Here is an 18,062-nt window from a genome sequence, read left to right as displayed (position 1 = left end):
CAACCCAGAATCAATAGCCTACGGACTGAAGCCCTAGCCTTAAACGCAGCATCTTCAAGACAACCTCTTATTAAAACATGTTTACAAGAGAATATTTTTGGTCTTTGAAGGGGATTGTATTATGGCGAGCTCCCAAACTGTGTATACCTCATTTCGTTGAAGAATTTAACCAACAATAAATAGCTCACATTTTTATGGTAAAATACAATCTGACTGTTTTGAATAGCCTCTAACTATGAGGAGAATGTTATTTGACATTCATCTAGCTGGCATATGAAAAAAAGCAACTCTATCAAATCTATCCCAAGTAAAATCATAACTTTAAGCCTTGTTTCTAATTTTCGTTGTGGCCAGTGAAAAATGTGTTTTGTCTCACAACAAATAAAAAAACAAACACAGCAGAAAAAACAATTTAAAAACAATCTGAGCTTTTTTTTTATCCATGCAGATATACTCACTGTGTTCATTAAACAGGATGTAAGGTTTTGCATTCAGTGCAACACTTTTTCTCGTACAAAAGTGGGACACCATTCATGAAGTTGAGATGAAATAACTTTTTAAAAATGAGTTAAAAAAAAGTATTTGCAGTATTAACCATAGTTCCCTGGGGTTAGTTATGAAGCGTTGGTCCCTTTTTTAAACTTTGGTCTTTTTGTTTTGGTCCAGCACTTTTGGCTTCATGTTTATGTGTCATAGATATACTGCAGCTTCGCTTCGAAATCCTCACAGTTCCTCTGGCTTGGGTGTGAAATTGTCCACCTGGTTGCTCACTTGAAATAGCGATACTGACTCTGAATCAGTCTCTCGGGGCAACTTCACCCACCATAGCTGCACTCTAGAGTTCAGGAGCGTCTCATAATCTGGTGGAAGAGCAGAATGTAATAGCAGGCGCCCTCTAGAGGTAGTCCAGCTCCAGTGCATGGCTCAGAGCCTCCAGGTCGGCCCGACAGGACACCCTCCAGAACGGCATGTTCTTCTGAGAAAACAAAAATAAAATACAATTCAACACAGGTTTAATGTGAAACATGCTAACTTAAGGCAGGCATACTTGCAGATGCAGTGCAGATGTGAAATACGGACTGTGGTTTGTAGAGGGATTGCAGTATGTGAAAAAATACATGTGGATAACATAATGGACTTTAATACACAAAAGCATAATGAAAAAATGGTTTGGTGAACTTCCAAATTCAGGAAAAAATCCCCAAATTTCCATGCACAGACATTTGTAAAAACAAACAAAAAAAAAACAACAAAAACAAACTCCAACACAGAAGCTGGAGAAATCCAGCGTGTCTTAAGGTTAACTGATTAGTTGTGGTCCATTTTTCAGCAGTCAGAGTCATAAAAAGTCAGATTGAGTTATACCTTCTTGGCCACAGTCTCTTCTTCAGCTCCATCTCCTATCACCACATACACTGCTCTCCGTCCAAACCTCTGAGAGATGCGCTCAAAACAGCTCTCTTTGCCTTTAAAAATAAAGAAACCCAGGAGTAATGTTAAAAACAGTACCTTTGAAGAAAGGGGAAATGTATTTAATTTATCTGCATAATAGCAGAGATCACTATTGATTTTACAATTTATAATTTTCATGATTAATTCATGTGTTGATTATTTCTCAATTAACTGATTAGTTGTTTGGTCTATAAAATGTCAGAAAAAGACGGAAAATGTCTATTACTGATTCCCAAAGCTCATGATGAATCTTTAAATGTCTTCTTTTGTCCAACAACATTAGTCCACATCCAAAAGATATTCAGTTTACTGTCATAGAGGACTAAAGAAATTAGAAAATATTCACATGTAGCATCAGGAATCAGAATTTTTTTCTTAAGAAATGATCGATCTATTTTGAAATAGTTAATGATTAATTTGAAAGTTGGCAACTAATCGATTAAATAACTGGTCATTGTAGCTCTAGTGTAATTGATTAATGCCATTACTCTCTCTTTGTAAGATGTTCCTCACCTGTCTTGGTGGCACTGTATATGTTCTCTATGGGGAAGGCTGAGCCCAGGCCATACAGTAGCACCTTGGATAGGGCTGGGATGAGCTGGGTGGTGGTCACCAGTACATTCACACAGTTGGGCCTGAGACAAGAGAAGACAGACGTGTTTATTCTATGGTTTTAAGTTAGGATCCCTGAAAAGACCCACAAAATAGCAGGGACCAGCATCTAGTCATAATGGGATATGGAACAGAAGTATTATCAAACACAACGCTGTAAAGTCTTTTCCATTAAAACAGCATGAGTTAATTGACCTGCTGATGTAAATCAAATCATGTTGGCATGAACAGACCTCGAGTTGATGAGAGCCAGGGCTTTGAGTGCTTGAGTGAGCCACAGGTCAGTCAGGACTTCCATCTCTCTCCTCAGCTGTAACCACTCCTCCCGCTTAGGGCTGCCCAGCAAACCTACGTGTACATCAGGGAGAAGCTTAATGACCTCAACTCTTATGGTTCTAATGAATACATGTTTATTTACTGAGATGTTGCAAAACTTTATTTTGACAGCAGGACTGTCTGTAGTCCCTGGATGGATGATTTTCACACAACATCCTCTAGCCAAAACCTCAAACACATGGTTTCCAGCGGAGTTAAAGCAGCCAGCTGTAATCAGCAGTGCCTATGCTCAGACAGTGCACACGGGCTCAGATCAAACAACTTCTGACTCACAAACAAACAAGTCTCTCCCCTTTCCGCTTTTTTGCCACATCATGATTTAATTAATTTAATAGGTAATACATCTGTATTTAACTTCTTTTTTTAAAATTCATGTTCATGTTTTGTTCACGTTAATTATCCTCACTGAATTTTCCACCCTACTTCACTTTGCTGAAGCAGAACAGCCAGATGACGACATTATATGAGCATAAATCGCAATCAAAGCATTTTATTCAGTTTCAACTCTAGTTTGAAGTTAATTGCTAATATCTTGACATTATCAGGGTTTTTTTTGTTGATAGAAAATCACATATAAGCCAAATTAGACCTCTGAAAAAAATAAGCGGATCCAAATACAGTATATTGTCTGCCTATAGTCGTGTTAAATAAAATGATTGCTTACCCCCAACATTATTCTTATATGTGCTGTAAATCTCCTTGACTCTGCGGTATCGGAAAGCCAGTTTCCTCATCCAGTCCACCCCTCCATGGACCCCTGACCCCAGGCACAGAGAACCAGCCCCCGCTGGGCTCTGGAAGCCGTCCGTCCCAAAGTTGTAAGTGCTGCAGGATCACAATACAGGAAGCAGTCAGGATATGGATCATAAAGACACAAACTGCATTTTTCCAGAGATGCTTATACTGTAGTAGCACTATAAAAAGTGTTTCATAAGGGATGCTCTATGAACTGGAGCAGCTTTTTTCACGCATGCATTTTTCTCGCTCTAGGAATCAATTCAGTCAGAACAAGAAAGCAGTGCTAAAACCATTTATCAAAATTTTGGAGGTGTGCCAGTGCAACCACAAAGAAATTCAGACACAAGAAACACTTTAAAAGTGTAAATCTTAAACATTGACTTTTAGCTGTGAATGAAGCTTTGTCAGTAAGAAATCATGAAGGATATACATTCACCAAGGGTACGATAAATATAAAAAACATCTTTGCGAATGAAAAGGGCCAATGTAAAGTTCAATAAAACAAATACTTCAAAAAAGTATTTTGGTACAGTCTGGCTTTTTCTCAAATCACCCCTAAAAGTGCTTCAAGAAGTTTATGTAATAAAATGTCTGGACTGAGGGAGACAGAGGAAATGATAAAGAGAAGTTTTGATGAGAAATGAAAGCATTGGATAATCCTGCGACATATTATATGGCTGTGGAAGTCGAGAAAAATAAAAGACATGCATATGCTTGCATGCATGAACACACACGGACCCACAAGTCTCATCTCCCTCCTCCTGTGTGCTAAAACCCAGAGGGCAAGTCTGGTTCACGAGTCACAGTAGAACTGTCAGCGTCTCTCTAAGTACAGTAACACAGTAAAAGCTTTACCTCAGGTCCTGTCCGTTGTCATCTGATGCCACGTCATCAATATGAACCTGGTCACATTCCTGGGAAATTAAAAAGAGAGCGGATATATCAAGAGATCCATTTCAGAGTGGAGCCCTGTACAGGCAGGTTTCTACTCTTTAGGGGAGCCTCCGGGAGTGATAGCAGCTACAGAAATAGGAAAAAAAACAGCTAAAAGAAAAGAAAAGGAAGGAGGAAATAAGGTGTCAGGACGCGGGACAGCATGGCGCCAGAGACACAGGACAGTTAACGTAGCTGGACAATTCTAGAGTAACCACGTAGTAAATTTAAGTAAATCTGCATTTCTCATAGTGCTTCCAACATTTTGGTTTAAAAAATTGCTTTAGAAAGGTCCATTGTCTTTGACAAGCACAGTGGTGTGCATGTTGTTCCTGTCTATTAGACATTAGTGCAACCAACTGCACCACAGGGATTAAAACCACACTGTAGCTTAAACATGTGGTCGCAGCCAAAATACCTTCGGCAATATGCAGTTAAATCAGAAACTTAGTTATGAAGATTGGATATGTAGGACAAAACCAAAACCAAATAACATGAGTAAATCATGATAGGCCAAGAAAAAATATAACAAAGCCTCTGAACTTCACAACCTTATATATTTCACACACACCGCACACCGCACACGCATTGTTTTTGGGCATCTGAAGTACAGTTATGTGGCACTGTAACCATTGGGCTACCATGGTGCCATCAGCTTTCAGCCATCTTGAGACAGACAGAGACGCTACCTCATCTTCCCCCCATCTCTACATAACTCAATCCCCAGGGGCTCCAACCCACCTATCACTCAGGTGCCATCCTCCCCCGCAGAGCCAGGAATGCCACCCATACTGAGCAAAGGACCCCTTTAACATTCAGAGAAGGTTCACACAGCAGCTAGATTTAATGTAATCTTATTTGGTTGGAGTTTTACGATTTGGGAAGGAAGTGGTGTATAGCTGCAGTGATCTACTTATATACTTTTTTTTTTTAAAGGAAAATTTCAACTGGAAATTCTGACTTTGTTTAATCTGGCAGGCGATTAAAATTGTGTGATCTTCTGCTGGTATTACATTCATGACAGCAGCGATAGCACTCGTAGCCACCGATGTAGCCACTGACATAGCAAGGACAAGATAATTGTACCTCAAGACTTAACAGGAGTTGTCATCCCGCTGTGGCTTACTGCTTTAGAGATTTACTGAGCCCTGACAACAAAAGAGGGGATAAAAACCAGGTTTGCAAATGGCTTTGTTGGCTCCTTTCCCTCCTCTCCTCTGTTCCTCCTCCCATTTGACTAATTTTCCTCTCAGATACTCAGACACACACCTATAATTACAGCACAAAGTGTACTTGTTCTCTCCTTCTCCGTACCTCTCTAATCTTTTTTCTTTGTCAGAACAAGGCAGAGGAATTCAGGGTGAAAAACATATGCACTCTTCAGTGGCCTATCAGGTAGTAAAACTTCCCTTGGAGTTGAGAAGAGTCCTCACTGTAAGACGTCGCATCAATACCCATATTACATTTTTTTAAACTGGATTTTTAGACAGAAGTTTGGGTCTTATGGTAAGAGCACTTACGCCACGAGTTAACAACCTTTCCTTTTCATTTTCTTGCTGCACAGTCACTCCAGGAAGGGAAATTGTTTGGAAAATGTTGTTATAAAAATTAATACAGGATAGATGTTGTGTGAGGGCATTTCTACAATAACTGCCAGTGTGCTTTATGCCAGGTAAGAAAACAGCATCAAAATGTCAAACCTCTTGCTAGACTGTTGAGGGGAAGGTTTACTGGTAAGCAGCATGCCAGCTTATGCTGTTGGATGTGTTTTCACTGCCTCTATTTTCCAGTGCACTGGAAAAATCCTAAGTGTCACAATTATTGAAAAAAACGCTGTGCTGCGAAGGGAATATGAAATAACCCAGTAGTAAGACATTTGGACAAAGTAAGACATACTTTTGCCAGCATGGAATTGAAGAGAGGAAAGTCAACAAAATATTTTAAAATCCGGCAATTTTTAAAACATGCCTCCTCATACCTTTTTGTCATGGCTCACAAATTATCACACAAATTTAAAAAATCACCTCCAGGTCATTGAAGAAGAGTCTCGAGTCGGCCAAATTGAAGATCATCTCCTCCATCCACAAGCCAAGAGACACTGCCTTTGAGGAGTCCTGACGCACACACACACACACACACACACACACACACACACACACACACACACACACACACACACACACACACACACACACACACACACACACACACACACACACACACACACCGAAAATTAATACCTTGCATTGAAAACCACTCCACACAGTTCCCTGTATAAGTTATCCTCTGAAATCAACAAAGATAGATAAAGATACAAATTGAAATGACCGTGTAAAGAACGGGCAGAGAGCCTCCTCTCCAAGTGTCTCCAAGTTGCTGTTTACAACACTGTATTCACTATTAGGACTTGATCATGATGTAGCGTTTAATTATCTCTGGCTTCTTAAACCAAAACTACAAACAATTAATTTCCTGACAATTTGTTTGTCATCAATCAAATGTGGATCTATGTTTAGATGTGTATGCATTTCTGTCTATATGCTTATTGCATATATAGTGGAAACAAATTTCCCTCCAGGGACAATAAAGATACTTATCTCTCTTATCAACCAGAATTACATACACTTCAACACATTAAATGAAAGAAAACTGGTTCTCAGCTTGACCTATTTAATAAAAATAATGTCAGAACAATAGCCCTCACAGCACACTTCATAATTAGCTAATACATAATTAAATTCTGAGACTTGGCTGAGATTAATGTCCTAAGAGGTTTGGTATTTAGAGAATAATCACTTAAATCTGATTATTGAACATCATTACTCTTGTCATTAGTCTTGTCTTGTCAGTGCAGCCGCCTGCTTGTCTGTCTTGTCTGGCTTTATTTTTTTTTTACTTCCTCAGCAAACTCATCAACTGGATTGACATAAACAGGTTTTGGGAGAGGCAAGTGTGAATATTTATCTGTCAATCAAATGCTTTGCTGATTCTTATCTATTCTTATTCTTATCTGTTTTTCCTCCTCTCTCCGCTGTCCCTTTTTCCTGGTTCATTACAGTAAATACAGACTCTTCAAATTATTCTTAGATTCAACACCTTCATAAGAATATTCTTTTTAGTAATGTCGTAGTAAATTGGTAATTTAAGCATTCCCTCATCTTAAGTTTTAAACAACCATATCAGGTTTTTCTTTTAAACTACAAATACTTTTTTGCTGACCAGTGGTTTTCAATGTTTTAGTGGTTGACTATAATGTATCAACTGTACTATGAGCCTGCAGCCGAGCTAGTGGCTCTGTGAGGCTGTACTGTGGCACATCTTTGGATTAAATGCTAACATCAGCATGCTAACATGCACTAAATGACAAAGCTAACCTGATGATGGTTAGCAGTTACAATATTTACTGTGTTAATAATTTTAGTTTAGTGTGTCAACATTTGTGAATTAGCACTGAACACAGTTGAGGCTGATGACATCATTAATTTGCTCAGAAAGTGAAATTAAAATGACATGATGGTGGCGCTAGAGCGAAATGAAAGGAACACCAAAGTCATTACAGTTCATCCTGAGGGAACATGTCTGTGCACAACTTCATGTAGAGCTGCAACTAATGATTATTTTTTTCAAATGATCTGTTGAGTAATTCCTTGATCAATTGATCAGTTGTTTGGTATATAAAATCTCAGAAAATGGTTTAAAACATTTCACAAAGCCAGAGATGCAACCTAAAATGTTTTGTCTCTTTTGACCCGACCAACAGTCCACAACCCAAAGTTTACCATCACAGAGGACGGAATAAACCAGAAAAATACTCAAATTTAAGAAGCTGGAAAAGAGAATTTTTGGTATTTTTCTATAAAATGATGCAAAACAATGAATCAATTATCATGATAACAGATGTATCAATTATCATAATAACAGATGTATCTTCTGTCATTGGACTAATTGATTAATGGCCCAATTGCTGCAGCTCTAATTTTATGGATTGAAAATCTTAAACACAACGAGTCTGTCTCGTTTTTATTTCTTTTTGGTCCTGCAGATTTCACCTGGATTCACCCAGAAAGTTAAATAGGGGGGGGGGGGTTGTTATTTGTTCCTTTTGTACCCTCATTCTGCCTCCACTCTTCTGTTCTTTTCCTTTCACGTGGAAATAAATCAAACAAATACCCAGGTGTTGTGTTACACTAATTTCACTTTTGTTTCTTAATAAACAAAAAAATCATCACCCGGAGAAGAGAAACACATGAATCATAATGTGCGGGCAGTCAGGCAGACAAACTGCGTGGACGTGTTGTCTTTTAGACTACAAAAGCAGGTGTGTGTACATATGCATAGCGTATTGTTTTGATGGCACCCTTGACAAGTCTTTGGCAGCGAGACAGGAGAAGCAGAGCGGTGTCAGCCAAAGGTGAACACAAGATTAGTGCATCTGAAATGACTAGCAGAGCTGTCTCTCAGCTCAGAATGGTAGAAAAGGGCTTGATGACACAAGCTGGGTAAATGATGACAATTATAAAATACCCCCCCCTTCCAAAAACAGGGTGTAAAGAGAAAGAGGGAACTGAGGACGGAGGGAGGAAAAGTTCAATAGGAGGAGTAGGATGACAAGGAGAAAATGACGAGGGGAAGGATTGAGAAACACCGTCCAGAAGAGAAAGAAACGAATGGAGAGGATGAAGAAGGAGGGGTTAAAGGCTTAAGCCAAGGTTGTTCCTCTTGTCTTATAATTGAAATAATTATCTGTAATCGCTTTCCTCAAAAGGCGAGGGCTGCGTCTATACAGAGGGACAAATAAAAGCCTCTTTCTAAAATAATCCCAGGCAAGAATTTGAGAAGAAAGCGCCCAAAACATTCAGTTCCCAGGATTTTTTGGTATGAAAGACAGAGCCGGGGAAGAAAATTCACACACTAGAGGACAGGGCAGGGTGCTGTATGATAGATGAGATAATGGAAGAGCCCTTACGAGAGGTGGGCGGGGGATGGGGTGGGAGTGGGGGTGGGGGGGATCAGCTCCTCATGTGGATCTCTGTTCACCTCTGGCTCACCAAGCTGGTGAAAACAACTGTCTTTCAACACACCCATTAGTCTTTCCTGCATGCTGGGCCCAGACTTGCCTTTACGTATAGGTTCAAACATTTGTTTATGATAAGAGTTTAATAGGCTGACCCTGATGGGAAGAGCATGGGGCTGTTAAAACTAGACAGAGAGCGGGACCCAAACCAAGATAAAGTGGAAGAAATCCATGCCAGAAAAAAAGCTGCATTAAGGTTGTCAGACTAAGATGAGTTAACTGCAAATTTGGAAGGAAGAAAAAAAAAAACGTTGCTAACTTGTAAGACATCTTGACACTTTGGACTGTTAATCTGTTTTTCCGCTGTCACTCATTCAATTCCTCTGCCGCTGCATGAGTTTTGATGTCAGAGTCTGTCCAACTGAGCTTCCCTGGTTCCAGCAGCGGGGTGTTTGGATGGTGGGAGGAATCAGGAATTTTTGGCACATGAGTCACATTTCAACACATCCACTCTCTTGCTCTACAGTATCTCTTTCTTTGTCTGTCTTCCTCTCTTCACCCGCTCTCCGTGGCAGAAAAAAAAAAAAAAGGAAAGAAAGAAAAAGAAACAACGGCATGCATGGCCTGGCCAGGGGGGCTGAACCGATCAGAAACACTGCTCTCAAACTCCCATCAGCCTTGTGTCAACCCGCAGGGGGACCGTGAGAATTCAAAACACAGATCCATGGCCAAAAACAAGAAATGCACTGTCCACCCCTTGTCAGCTGCTTGTCTATTATGTAAAGGTCCCGCTGGCTGTCAATCACGCTGCAGGATGCTGGGGTAGCTAAACAATCCCGGTGCATTATGAAAAGAAACAAGAGGGCAGAAAGGCAAAACAGCCAGCGTGTGAAAATGCTCAGGGATGAGAACCGAAGGTTGTGGACTCAACTCAGGCAGTCAAACCTTTAAATGTTAATCAAATAAGCACTTGATCATTGAGACCAAGGGTCATTTGACTAAAGCACGATCATGTCAATTTACTGTTGTGTGTGTTTTGTGGCAAACTGTGTCAATAATTAACAAATTAAAAATTAACTGTCAAAGTGTACACGTAACGCTTACAGAAAATGACAAAGGGAGGGGTCATATCAGTGTACCTTGCCAAATCGTGAGGAGAAAGTTCCCGTGAGGAGCGAATGGAAAATGATGATGGTTTCATCCAGGTCCCAGATAAACACCCGCTGCAGTGAAATAACAGATATGTAATGTTAACCTCATGAAAGTTTATGTGTTTGATGTGTGTGTGTGTGTGTGTGTGTGTGTATGAGAGAGAGAGAGAGAGAAGGAGAGAGAAAGACAAATATTGTAGAGAAATACTGATAATTTTCAAAACTGTGAGAGTGTGTGTTTACCTCTATATCAGAGTCCAGAGGTGGAGCGGGGTCATTGACTCTTTTCCTCCCCCTCAATTTCCCGTCTGACCCCCTTCTTGCTGGGACCCCCTCCTCTTTACCTGGTGTAGGGGGGCTGGGCGGCGGGTGGTACTCTCCTAAGACACACAGATAAAACAAAGTTGCTAATCAGACTTTTTAATACAATCCATTCTCCAGATTCACCCTTGGAGTGATTAAATCAAGAGCATATTAATATTGTATTCAGATTAATGGCAGACAGCAGGAATGAAGTGCAGAATAAATCACTTAAACAATGTAAGGACGTTCTTCAAAAAGACACCAGCTTTACCATATCCCATATCATATAAAACTACTTCATCCACCTAGCATACTGTTCCACATGTTTGAGACTGTATGAAAACTACAGCTGTATCCTTGCAAATGAGACATGAAGCAGCCACATTTAACTTTAAAAATGGTCTTCCTCTCTTGAAACTGGTGTGCTGCAGTAACCAGTGTTTATTTTAGTATGTTGTAGAGTTAGATGCAGCTTGATAAAGGTAAATTGTAAAATAAAATAAAAAAGGATCAATATATACTGTACTCTGATTTTGCAGTCTTGCTTACAAATTAAATATTTAGAAAAAGGGAAAAAATAGGCACAATTATTGAAAATTGTCATGTTTCAATAAAATACAAAAAATACAAAATACAAAAAAAAGTCCACATTCATTTTTCAGGTTTGTTGTCTTTATATTTATTGACATATAGTTTTAAATGTCTGTATTCTGTGTGTGTGTATCTTGCTGTCTTTGTGTGTTCTCATTTATGGCTTCCCTTTGAAATGTAATGGGTGCTTTTGTTTCGGCAGCTCAGTGTCCATGTAATTTGCTTGAAAGTTTAAAGATGGGCATGTGTTTGGTGTGTATTAGTTGCATACAGAGTTAGTTGATTAATCGATTAGTTGATCAACAGAAAATTAAGGCTATTTTATTATTGAATACTTGTTTTACACATTTTTTGGTTATCTTTGGGTTTTGAACTATTGATGGGACAAAACAGGACATTTTATAGACCAAGCGAGTAATCAATCAAGAAAATAACAGAAGATGAATCAATAATGAAAATAATTGTTATTTGCAGCCCTGGTTCCATATGTGTTATCATCCAAATATATATTCAAACAAACAAAAAAAGGCCAACAGATCATAGAGATCCAGACAAAAAGAAAAGAAACAGGTGGTTGGTCACTCCTTACCTGTGTGTGACTCTGGGCTGTGATTGGGCATCATGACGGGATGTTCTGGGTGCTGATAGGCTAATGGAGTTGTGATGGCAGCAGGGCTGATGTTGCTGCTGGTTAGGTAAGGGCTGTTGTAGTGATGTGAGTTATAATACGGAGAGTATTGACTCTGACTGTAGCTGGAGTAAGTTGAAAACTCCTGTCAACACATTAACAACCAAGTTAGTTAATCTGTGACACGAAAATGACTATAAACTTTTGTGGAAACTCTTCACTTGTATTAGAAATAAAAAAATATGTTGAGGTTTTATTACTCACTTGTTGGGAAGGGTTGAAAGGGGTTGAACTGGAGATTGCATGGCTGCCTTGAAATATTCCAGATGAAATGCCACCACCTGGGAAATGATGTGAACACAAAGATCATACCTTCAGGTAATAATCAGTCATGCAGAATAGAAGACAATTACCCACTTTGAATCAGTCAATCATTTTGTATTTATGTAGTGCCAAACATAATAACAAAACTTATCTCTAGGCACTTTTCACATAGAGCAGGTCTACACTGTACTCTTTAATTTTATTTAAAGAGACCCAACGTAGAACCGGGCTCTATGTGGGCAGCCTTGACCAGCTGAGTGAGAGAGAAATAAGGAGAGAAAGAGAGTGTGAGAGATATATAGCGAGATAGAGAGAGAGATAGTGTGAGAGAGGGGGGAGAGAAAGAGAGGAGAGGGGAGGGATGAAGCAGTAGAAGATTTGACTAAATTCCATCTTATTTTGATGAATAAACTTCAGATATAATTTCACCACATCTGATCTGATACTGTGTGCAGGAAGTAAGGAGCGATAAACTTTGACTGCTTTATCAGTGACAGCTCAGTGCAGCAGGAACTGAGAGTATGATATATGTTTGACACAACTGTGGGAAAGTCTGCCACTCTTGCTGCCACTCTTGCTGCTCTGGGAATCTTCTCTGACTAATCAAGCTGAGGCAGGAATGTCTTCCTCCGAGCAATTTCTTCTCACAGTGATGCTGTCTCACCCTGCATCTTCCTGTCAAACTCTGTCAGAACTGTTTGTTTGTCCGATTAATTATTTTTCCTGTAATGTTATCACCTCCACCTACGGCACTGTAAAACATTTCTAATTTTGCTCTTGTTGTCTATTACCTGGATATGTCAAAAGGTTACAAACGCATTTGTACAGAAATGTGTAGAAAGACTGGCCACGAGCCAAGAAAGAACTAATGAACTTTCGACACCAATTGGGTGAAAGAAGGCATTGTGTATGTCTTCTCATAAAGGACACATAACAGCTTCAAGTAATATTATTGACCTTCATGAGTTAATACGCAGATGGAAGAATAGAATGATTTACATCCTGCAGTAATTTTTTCAATCAATCAAAAAGCAAAGGGGCAGAGTAGAGCTCCTTACTGGTGTCCAATACTTGGTACAGTAGCAGGTAATCAGATGCGTATTGATCATGTGGTGATGCCTAATTAAGATTTAAATGTGTCTGCAGCTCTGTTAGGCTGTTATATGTAGGCCCATACTGGTAGTAGTAGTGGTATTTTTCAAGTCTGGACCAAAAGGGTGGACTAACTGACTGACTGACTGACTGACTGACTGACTGACTGACTGACTGACTGACTGACTGACTGACTGGAATGCTTAAAACTAGCCACAGTTTAAACACAGACACAATATGTATCATTTCAGGTAAAATAATACAGTTGCATATCCAGATGTGCAACATGTTGATATTATTGACACATCATATATTGGCAGTTGCTTGCATAGGTGTGCACTGTAAATAGAGTTTTCAAATACAGTTTAATGACATCTTAAAATAATTACTCAAATAATTGCTTTGCATGCACCTGTACTGTTTATTGAATGGGTGGCAATGTGATTAGTGGTGGGTTAGTAATTACAGACGCTAGTTTGAGGGTTGATATAGTGCACAGGACCAACCCTGTTTGCTTTGACAATATTCTCTTTGATGACAATAAAAATTTACTGCACTTTTCTCTGACACGACCTGACATTTATTTTTAAAAATTCATTGCCTTAAATGTCCCATTGATCATTTAATCAGTCAACTGCTGTGCTCTTTTGCTCGCTGTTTTTTCCTCTCTGTACCACAGTGCATGACAGGAGAATAATGACTCAATGGAAGAACCACACTGAAAACTCCCCGGACAACACAACAATCTTCAAAGGGACTAAAGGAAAAATACAGGAGATCTCTCAAGTAAACACAAAAAGGCTCCCATAGCCCCCATTTGGTTTCAGTTGTACATACAGTGTACAGTATGTGTTTCGATGGTTCTGTGGCATGTGTGTGTGCCTGTGTGTGCGTGCTTGTGTATTGTGTACAGTAAAATGCATGGCATGGAAACATTCTGAGAGCCTACAAACATTTGGTTGTTGTGGCAGTTTATTACCGTTTGAAGTTTGCAGTTAATGATTTATGCATAAAAATATTCAAACAAATTTATTTTGTTTGGGAACAGTGTCTTTCAAACTCAAACTTCACTCTTGTTGGTGGTTATAACGAAACATGGTCATTGAGGGCTTTGCAGTTTCTAAGAGGTTTCATCAAACACGTGTTTACATGAATATTTACATTCCCGTATAATGTCTGACATCTGATTATTCTCTTAAAGAGGAAGTGATTTGGAAAACTCGAAATGTCTGGGAAGGGCTGAAAAATTATCGACCAGAAAAAAAGATCAAGGAAGACATTCACATCTGATGCCAAACCATCACAGAACAGAGACAGGATTTATGATCCCCTTTCATATACGACCATCTGTTATCACGTGAGCAAAGTTAAATGCTTACAGGTCACATGATGACAATTAAATCATCTTCATAATAATTCAGCAAACTCCATCTGTTGATTAAAACTGTGACATTCATACGAAATCTCTGGAAAAAGCTAGTAAAACATTGAGTTGACATTTGTCAAACTACTCAAGAATTCATCACATGTCCCATGTAGGTTGTGAAGTTCTTTAAGAGCTATTAAAACAGTTAAAACAGTGCTTCCCCAACTTCTTAAAATGAAAATGATATACTAGCCTTTTAAATTCATTAATTCATTCTAAATCAAGATTGTATATAACTAAGTACGTGTTTGCACATTGGTCTTTGCATATATAAAGAATGGGAATCAGGTCAGAAATACTGTTTATCAAAACTTGGCTTTTCTTTTGGCCCTTTTGGCCCTCAGTGTGAACGGTTATGATACGTAATTGCTATGATTATCTGGAATGTGGCAGAATCACAACAATACTTGACACCACAAAAAAGCACACTGAGACACGCTGTAAAGAAGTAACCAGTTTAGCCAGATTATTTAACCTACTTCATAACCAGAAATGAACTCTCTCAAAATGTCAGTAATAGTCCCTGTTTTCTGTAAACTGTGATAAATGTTGTGTTGGACGTTTTTTAAACAATGGTGTTACTGTTCCATATCCAAGCAACTAATGTTATAATTACTGATCAAAACTATGGCCAAACCAAAACAGGTAGGATTCAAGCTGTAATAAAGCAGAGTTATACTTTAACTCATTTGAAAAAGCCTCCATTAACGGTGTTCCTTTTGTTCCTTTTGGGGAAACCATACACACATATGAGAAAAAATGTCTCATATTTCCTGCACATACAGTCAAACCAGCCTGTCATGAAAAAGTGCTCTTTTAAAAGAGCAAGTTCATAACATAGCATAACAAGCTCATATTCCAGTTTTCAGAGTGCTCATAAATATTAGTAATATTTTAATATTATTAAAGCTGGGATGTAGCTACGTGGACGAATACAAAGTCATGTGAATAGCTCATCTATTTATCCTCTTTCGTTGTTTTTTCCCTCCTCTGTCTCATCCTTACAGTGGAAGCAGGGTCATCCCCCTGTCTGCAACATTAAACCTACTCACCCCTCCGTAAAATGCACCTTAACCTCTCCCCTCTCACACACAAGGTCAATTTCGCGCTGCCTTCAGAGCCATAAAGTCGCACTGAGCGAGTCATGCTTTGGGCGCCGGACGTCTAAGGAATGTGTACAGCGCAGATACACACACACACACACACACACACACACACACACACACACACACACACACACACACACACACACACACAAACAGCCATGCGTGGGCAGAGAGCCGCACACACTCCCAAGCATACCACGTCTTCATTTGAGCGTTTGTTTTTCGGCAAGACCCTCTGCCCATCTCTTTTTCCTCTCTTCCTTCCATCCTCTCTATTTCTCTTCCCCTCTGTCTGTATATTTTCTCACTCTCTCTTTCTTTTTAGTCTTTACAGACACAAGCGCATGCATGCTGTGTTGTTGGTCTGAGTGGAGAAAGGGGGCCTGACCCTGAGAAAAGAGGAGGGGTGGGGAGACTTTTGACGCCAGGAGTCCAGACCGCAGCTAATGGAGAACAGGTGTGGCAGAGAAAAGGGGAGGAAAAGAGAGGGAGAAGAGAGGAATATGAGGGGAGAAGTAAAAGAAAAGAAGAGGAGGGGAAAGGGGAGCAAAAGAGTTAAAGATAAGGGATGGATGTTCCTTTCAATAAGGTTGAAATCAAAGATGGTGCATATACGTTTTGTGTGCCAGTGTGTGTGATAGTGTGTCCACACATTCAATACATACAGTGTTTCAGACTAACCGTGTGTGTGTGAGTAGCTGTAGAGACTTTGACTGGGAGGAGTGCTGCTGAAGTTTGAGTAGCTCAGTAGTCCCGTCTGTCCTGGAGAGTGGCTCAGGCCGTCCTCTGTTTTAATGTCTGAAAAGAGAGCAGAAAAAGTTAAGGTTAATGTTGATAGAAGATAATAGATGAAACTACTGAGCCTAGAGAGCACACTTTGATTATGTATATTGTGTGTGCTCTGTTAACCATTTTTATTGAGTTTTTATTCTGTATTCTACATGTTTATAAGTCTCAGTAAAAATGCAATGAAGAACACAGACTACAGGGTTTTTCTGAAGCACATGCCAACTAAATGTCAGTTTGTACTCAGTGCTAAAAGGATGGATTCACAGTTATTCAAGTCTGTCCAAAAGCAACAATCAGGTGCCCAAATGAACATTGACACATGTTTCTTTCTTGCTGTAATCATTCCCCCCTTTATAATGCACCTATAATGTAAGCAATGGAGGACAAAATCCACGGCTCTCTGAAAATGTATTTCAAAGTTTATTTAAAGCTAATATGAGACTTTAAGAGTTCAAAATAGTAAAATCAAGTCAACATCAAAGTTAGCCTTTTTAGTGTGCCAAATTCCCTCTTTTTGTTATCTATCCTTCCACAGCAGCTGAACAGGAAAACACTGTCCGTAGAGACACAAAAAGGGAATTTTGTACTAAGGGGGATATTTTATTGGTCAGTATCAACAGGAGGAATTATTACATTGATTTTCTCAATGTAATCATTCCTCCTGCTCATTCAGTGTTACTTTGGGCACCTGACTGTTGTTTTGAAGACTTGGAAAACGTCTGTATGTGCCTGTATGATTTGCACCACAGTACAAAAAGTGTTTTGATTTTGAAATATTTATTAAAATAATGCACAATCTTATCTTTAGAGTGTGTTTGTGTGTACTTACTGTAAGATGGCATGCTGTAGCCCTGCGTGTGGTGAGTGTACGGTGTGTATGGTCCTGCAGGCTGGAGGGCGGGGCTGTACTGAGTCTGTCCATACGCAGCCATGACACTTTCCCCTGTCAGCTGATCTTATAGAGGAAAGAAAAAATAAGGAAACAAAATTATTCTTCTCTTTATTCGTTACAAAAGAACATCTGTTTTGTCATGGTTTGAGCTGAGTTTGAGGAAGAACACAGTCGGCTGTTAGGAACACACAAACACTACTTTTTGTTTTAAAAACCAAAGGAATTAATGCTACAAAGAGAAGTCTGGTGGACTTCATGAACTAGTAAAATCAGATGGTTTGGGTTTTGGCTACTAAGATAAACAATATACAGCACAAAACATTTGGCAATAAAGAAATGAAGTTAATTATATAAGGTTAGTAAAAGATTCGTCATCTTATTTATGGGCTGACTGTGCCCATTTTCTGACTATAGATTCATTTTGTAGCACCATTTACTTCCCCGATTTCACAAGACAACATTTGGCCTTCATAAAAGGAAAAGTATCTCTTACAATTCCTGGTAAATGTAAACCAGATCATATTTAACAACTCACTTTCTTGGGCTAACTCGCAGAATAAAGCATTGAAACACATGACAAAGAGGTAACGCAATATTCATTTTAATTTCAGAGAAAAGGGAGCCTGATACAAAACTCACCTGTAGTAGGTTTGATTCTTTGAAATAGATTTTAGG

The 18,062-nt window shown here is 39.2% G+C and overlaps 1 protein-coding gene across 1 annotated transcript; it reads right to left on the bottom strand.

Annotated features, from left to right (window-relative positions):
* Window positions 1-785: 785 nt before the first annotated feature.
* On the bottom strand, window positions 786-17,427 carry eya2 (EYA transcriptional coactivator and phosphatase 2). The gene is made up of 13 exons (XM_062415399.1): window positions 17,325-17,427; window positions 16,388-16,504; window positions 12,023-12,099; window positions 11,720-11,903; window positions 10,480-10,616; window positions 10,225-10,308; window positions 6,096-6,185; window positions 3,994-4,052; window positions 3,065-3,225; window positions 2,298-2,412; window positions 1,966-2,087; window positions 1,366-1,466; window positions 786-976 (listed from the first exon to the last, which is right to left on the bottom strand). The coding sequence occupies exons 1-13, from the start codon at window positions 17,425-17,427 to the stop codon at window positions 896-898; spliced, it is 1,431 nt and encodes a 476-aa protein (XP_062271383.1). The 3' UTR covers window positions 786-895.
* Window positions 17,428-18,062: the final 635 nt, after the last annotated feature.

This window comes from Scomber scombrus, chromosome 3, assembly GCF_963691925.1.
Source record: "Scomber scombrus chromosome 3, fScoSco1.1, whole genome shotgun sequence".
NCBI lineage: Eukaryota > Metazoa > Chordata > Actinopteri > Scombriformes > Scombridae > Scomber > Scomber scombrus.
Note: the sequence above shows the minus strand (reverse complement) of the source record. Positions and strands in the feature narration are given on the sequence as shown.

What these genes read in the sequence shown, in the direction of transcription:
- eya2 (XM_062415399.1), bottom strand. Translation starts at nt 17,427, where the DNA reads ATGGCTGCGTATGGACAGACTCAGTACAGCCCCGCCCTCCAGCCTGCA. An exon ending in CAGCCCAGAGTCACACACAG is followed by an intron (nt 10,617 to 11,719) that starts GTAAGGAGTGAC and finishes TGTGTGTCTTAG; the next exon opens with GAGAGTACCACCCGCCGCCC. An exon ending in TCTCCTCACGATTTGGCAAG is followed by an intron (nt 6,186 to 10,224) that starts GTACACTGATAT and finishes TGTGTGCGTCAG; the next exon opens with GACTCCTCAAAGGCAGTGTC.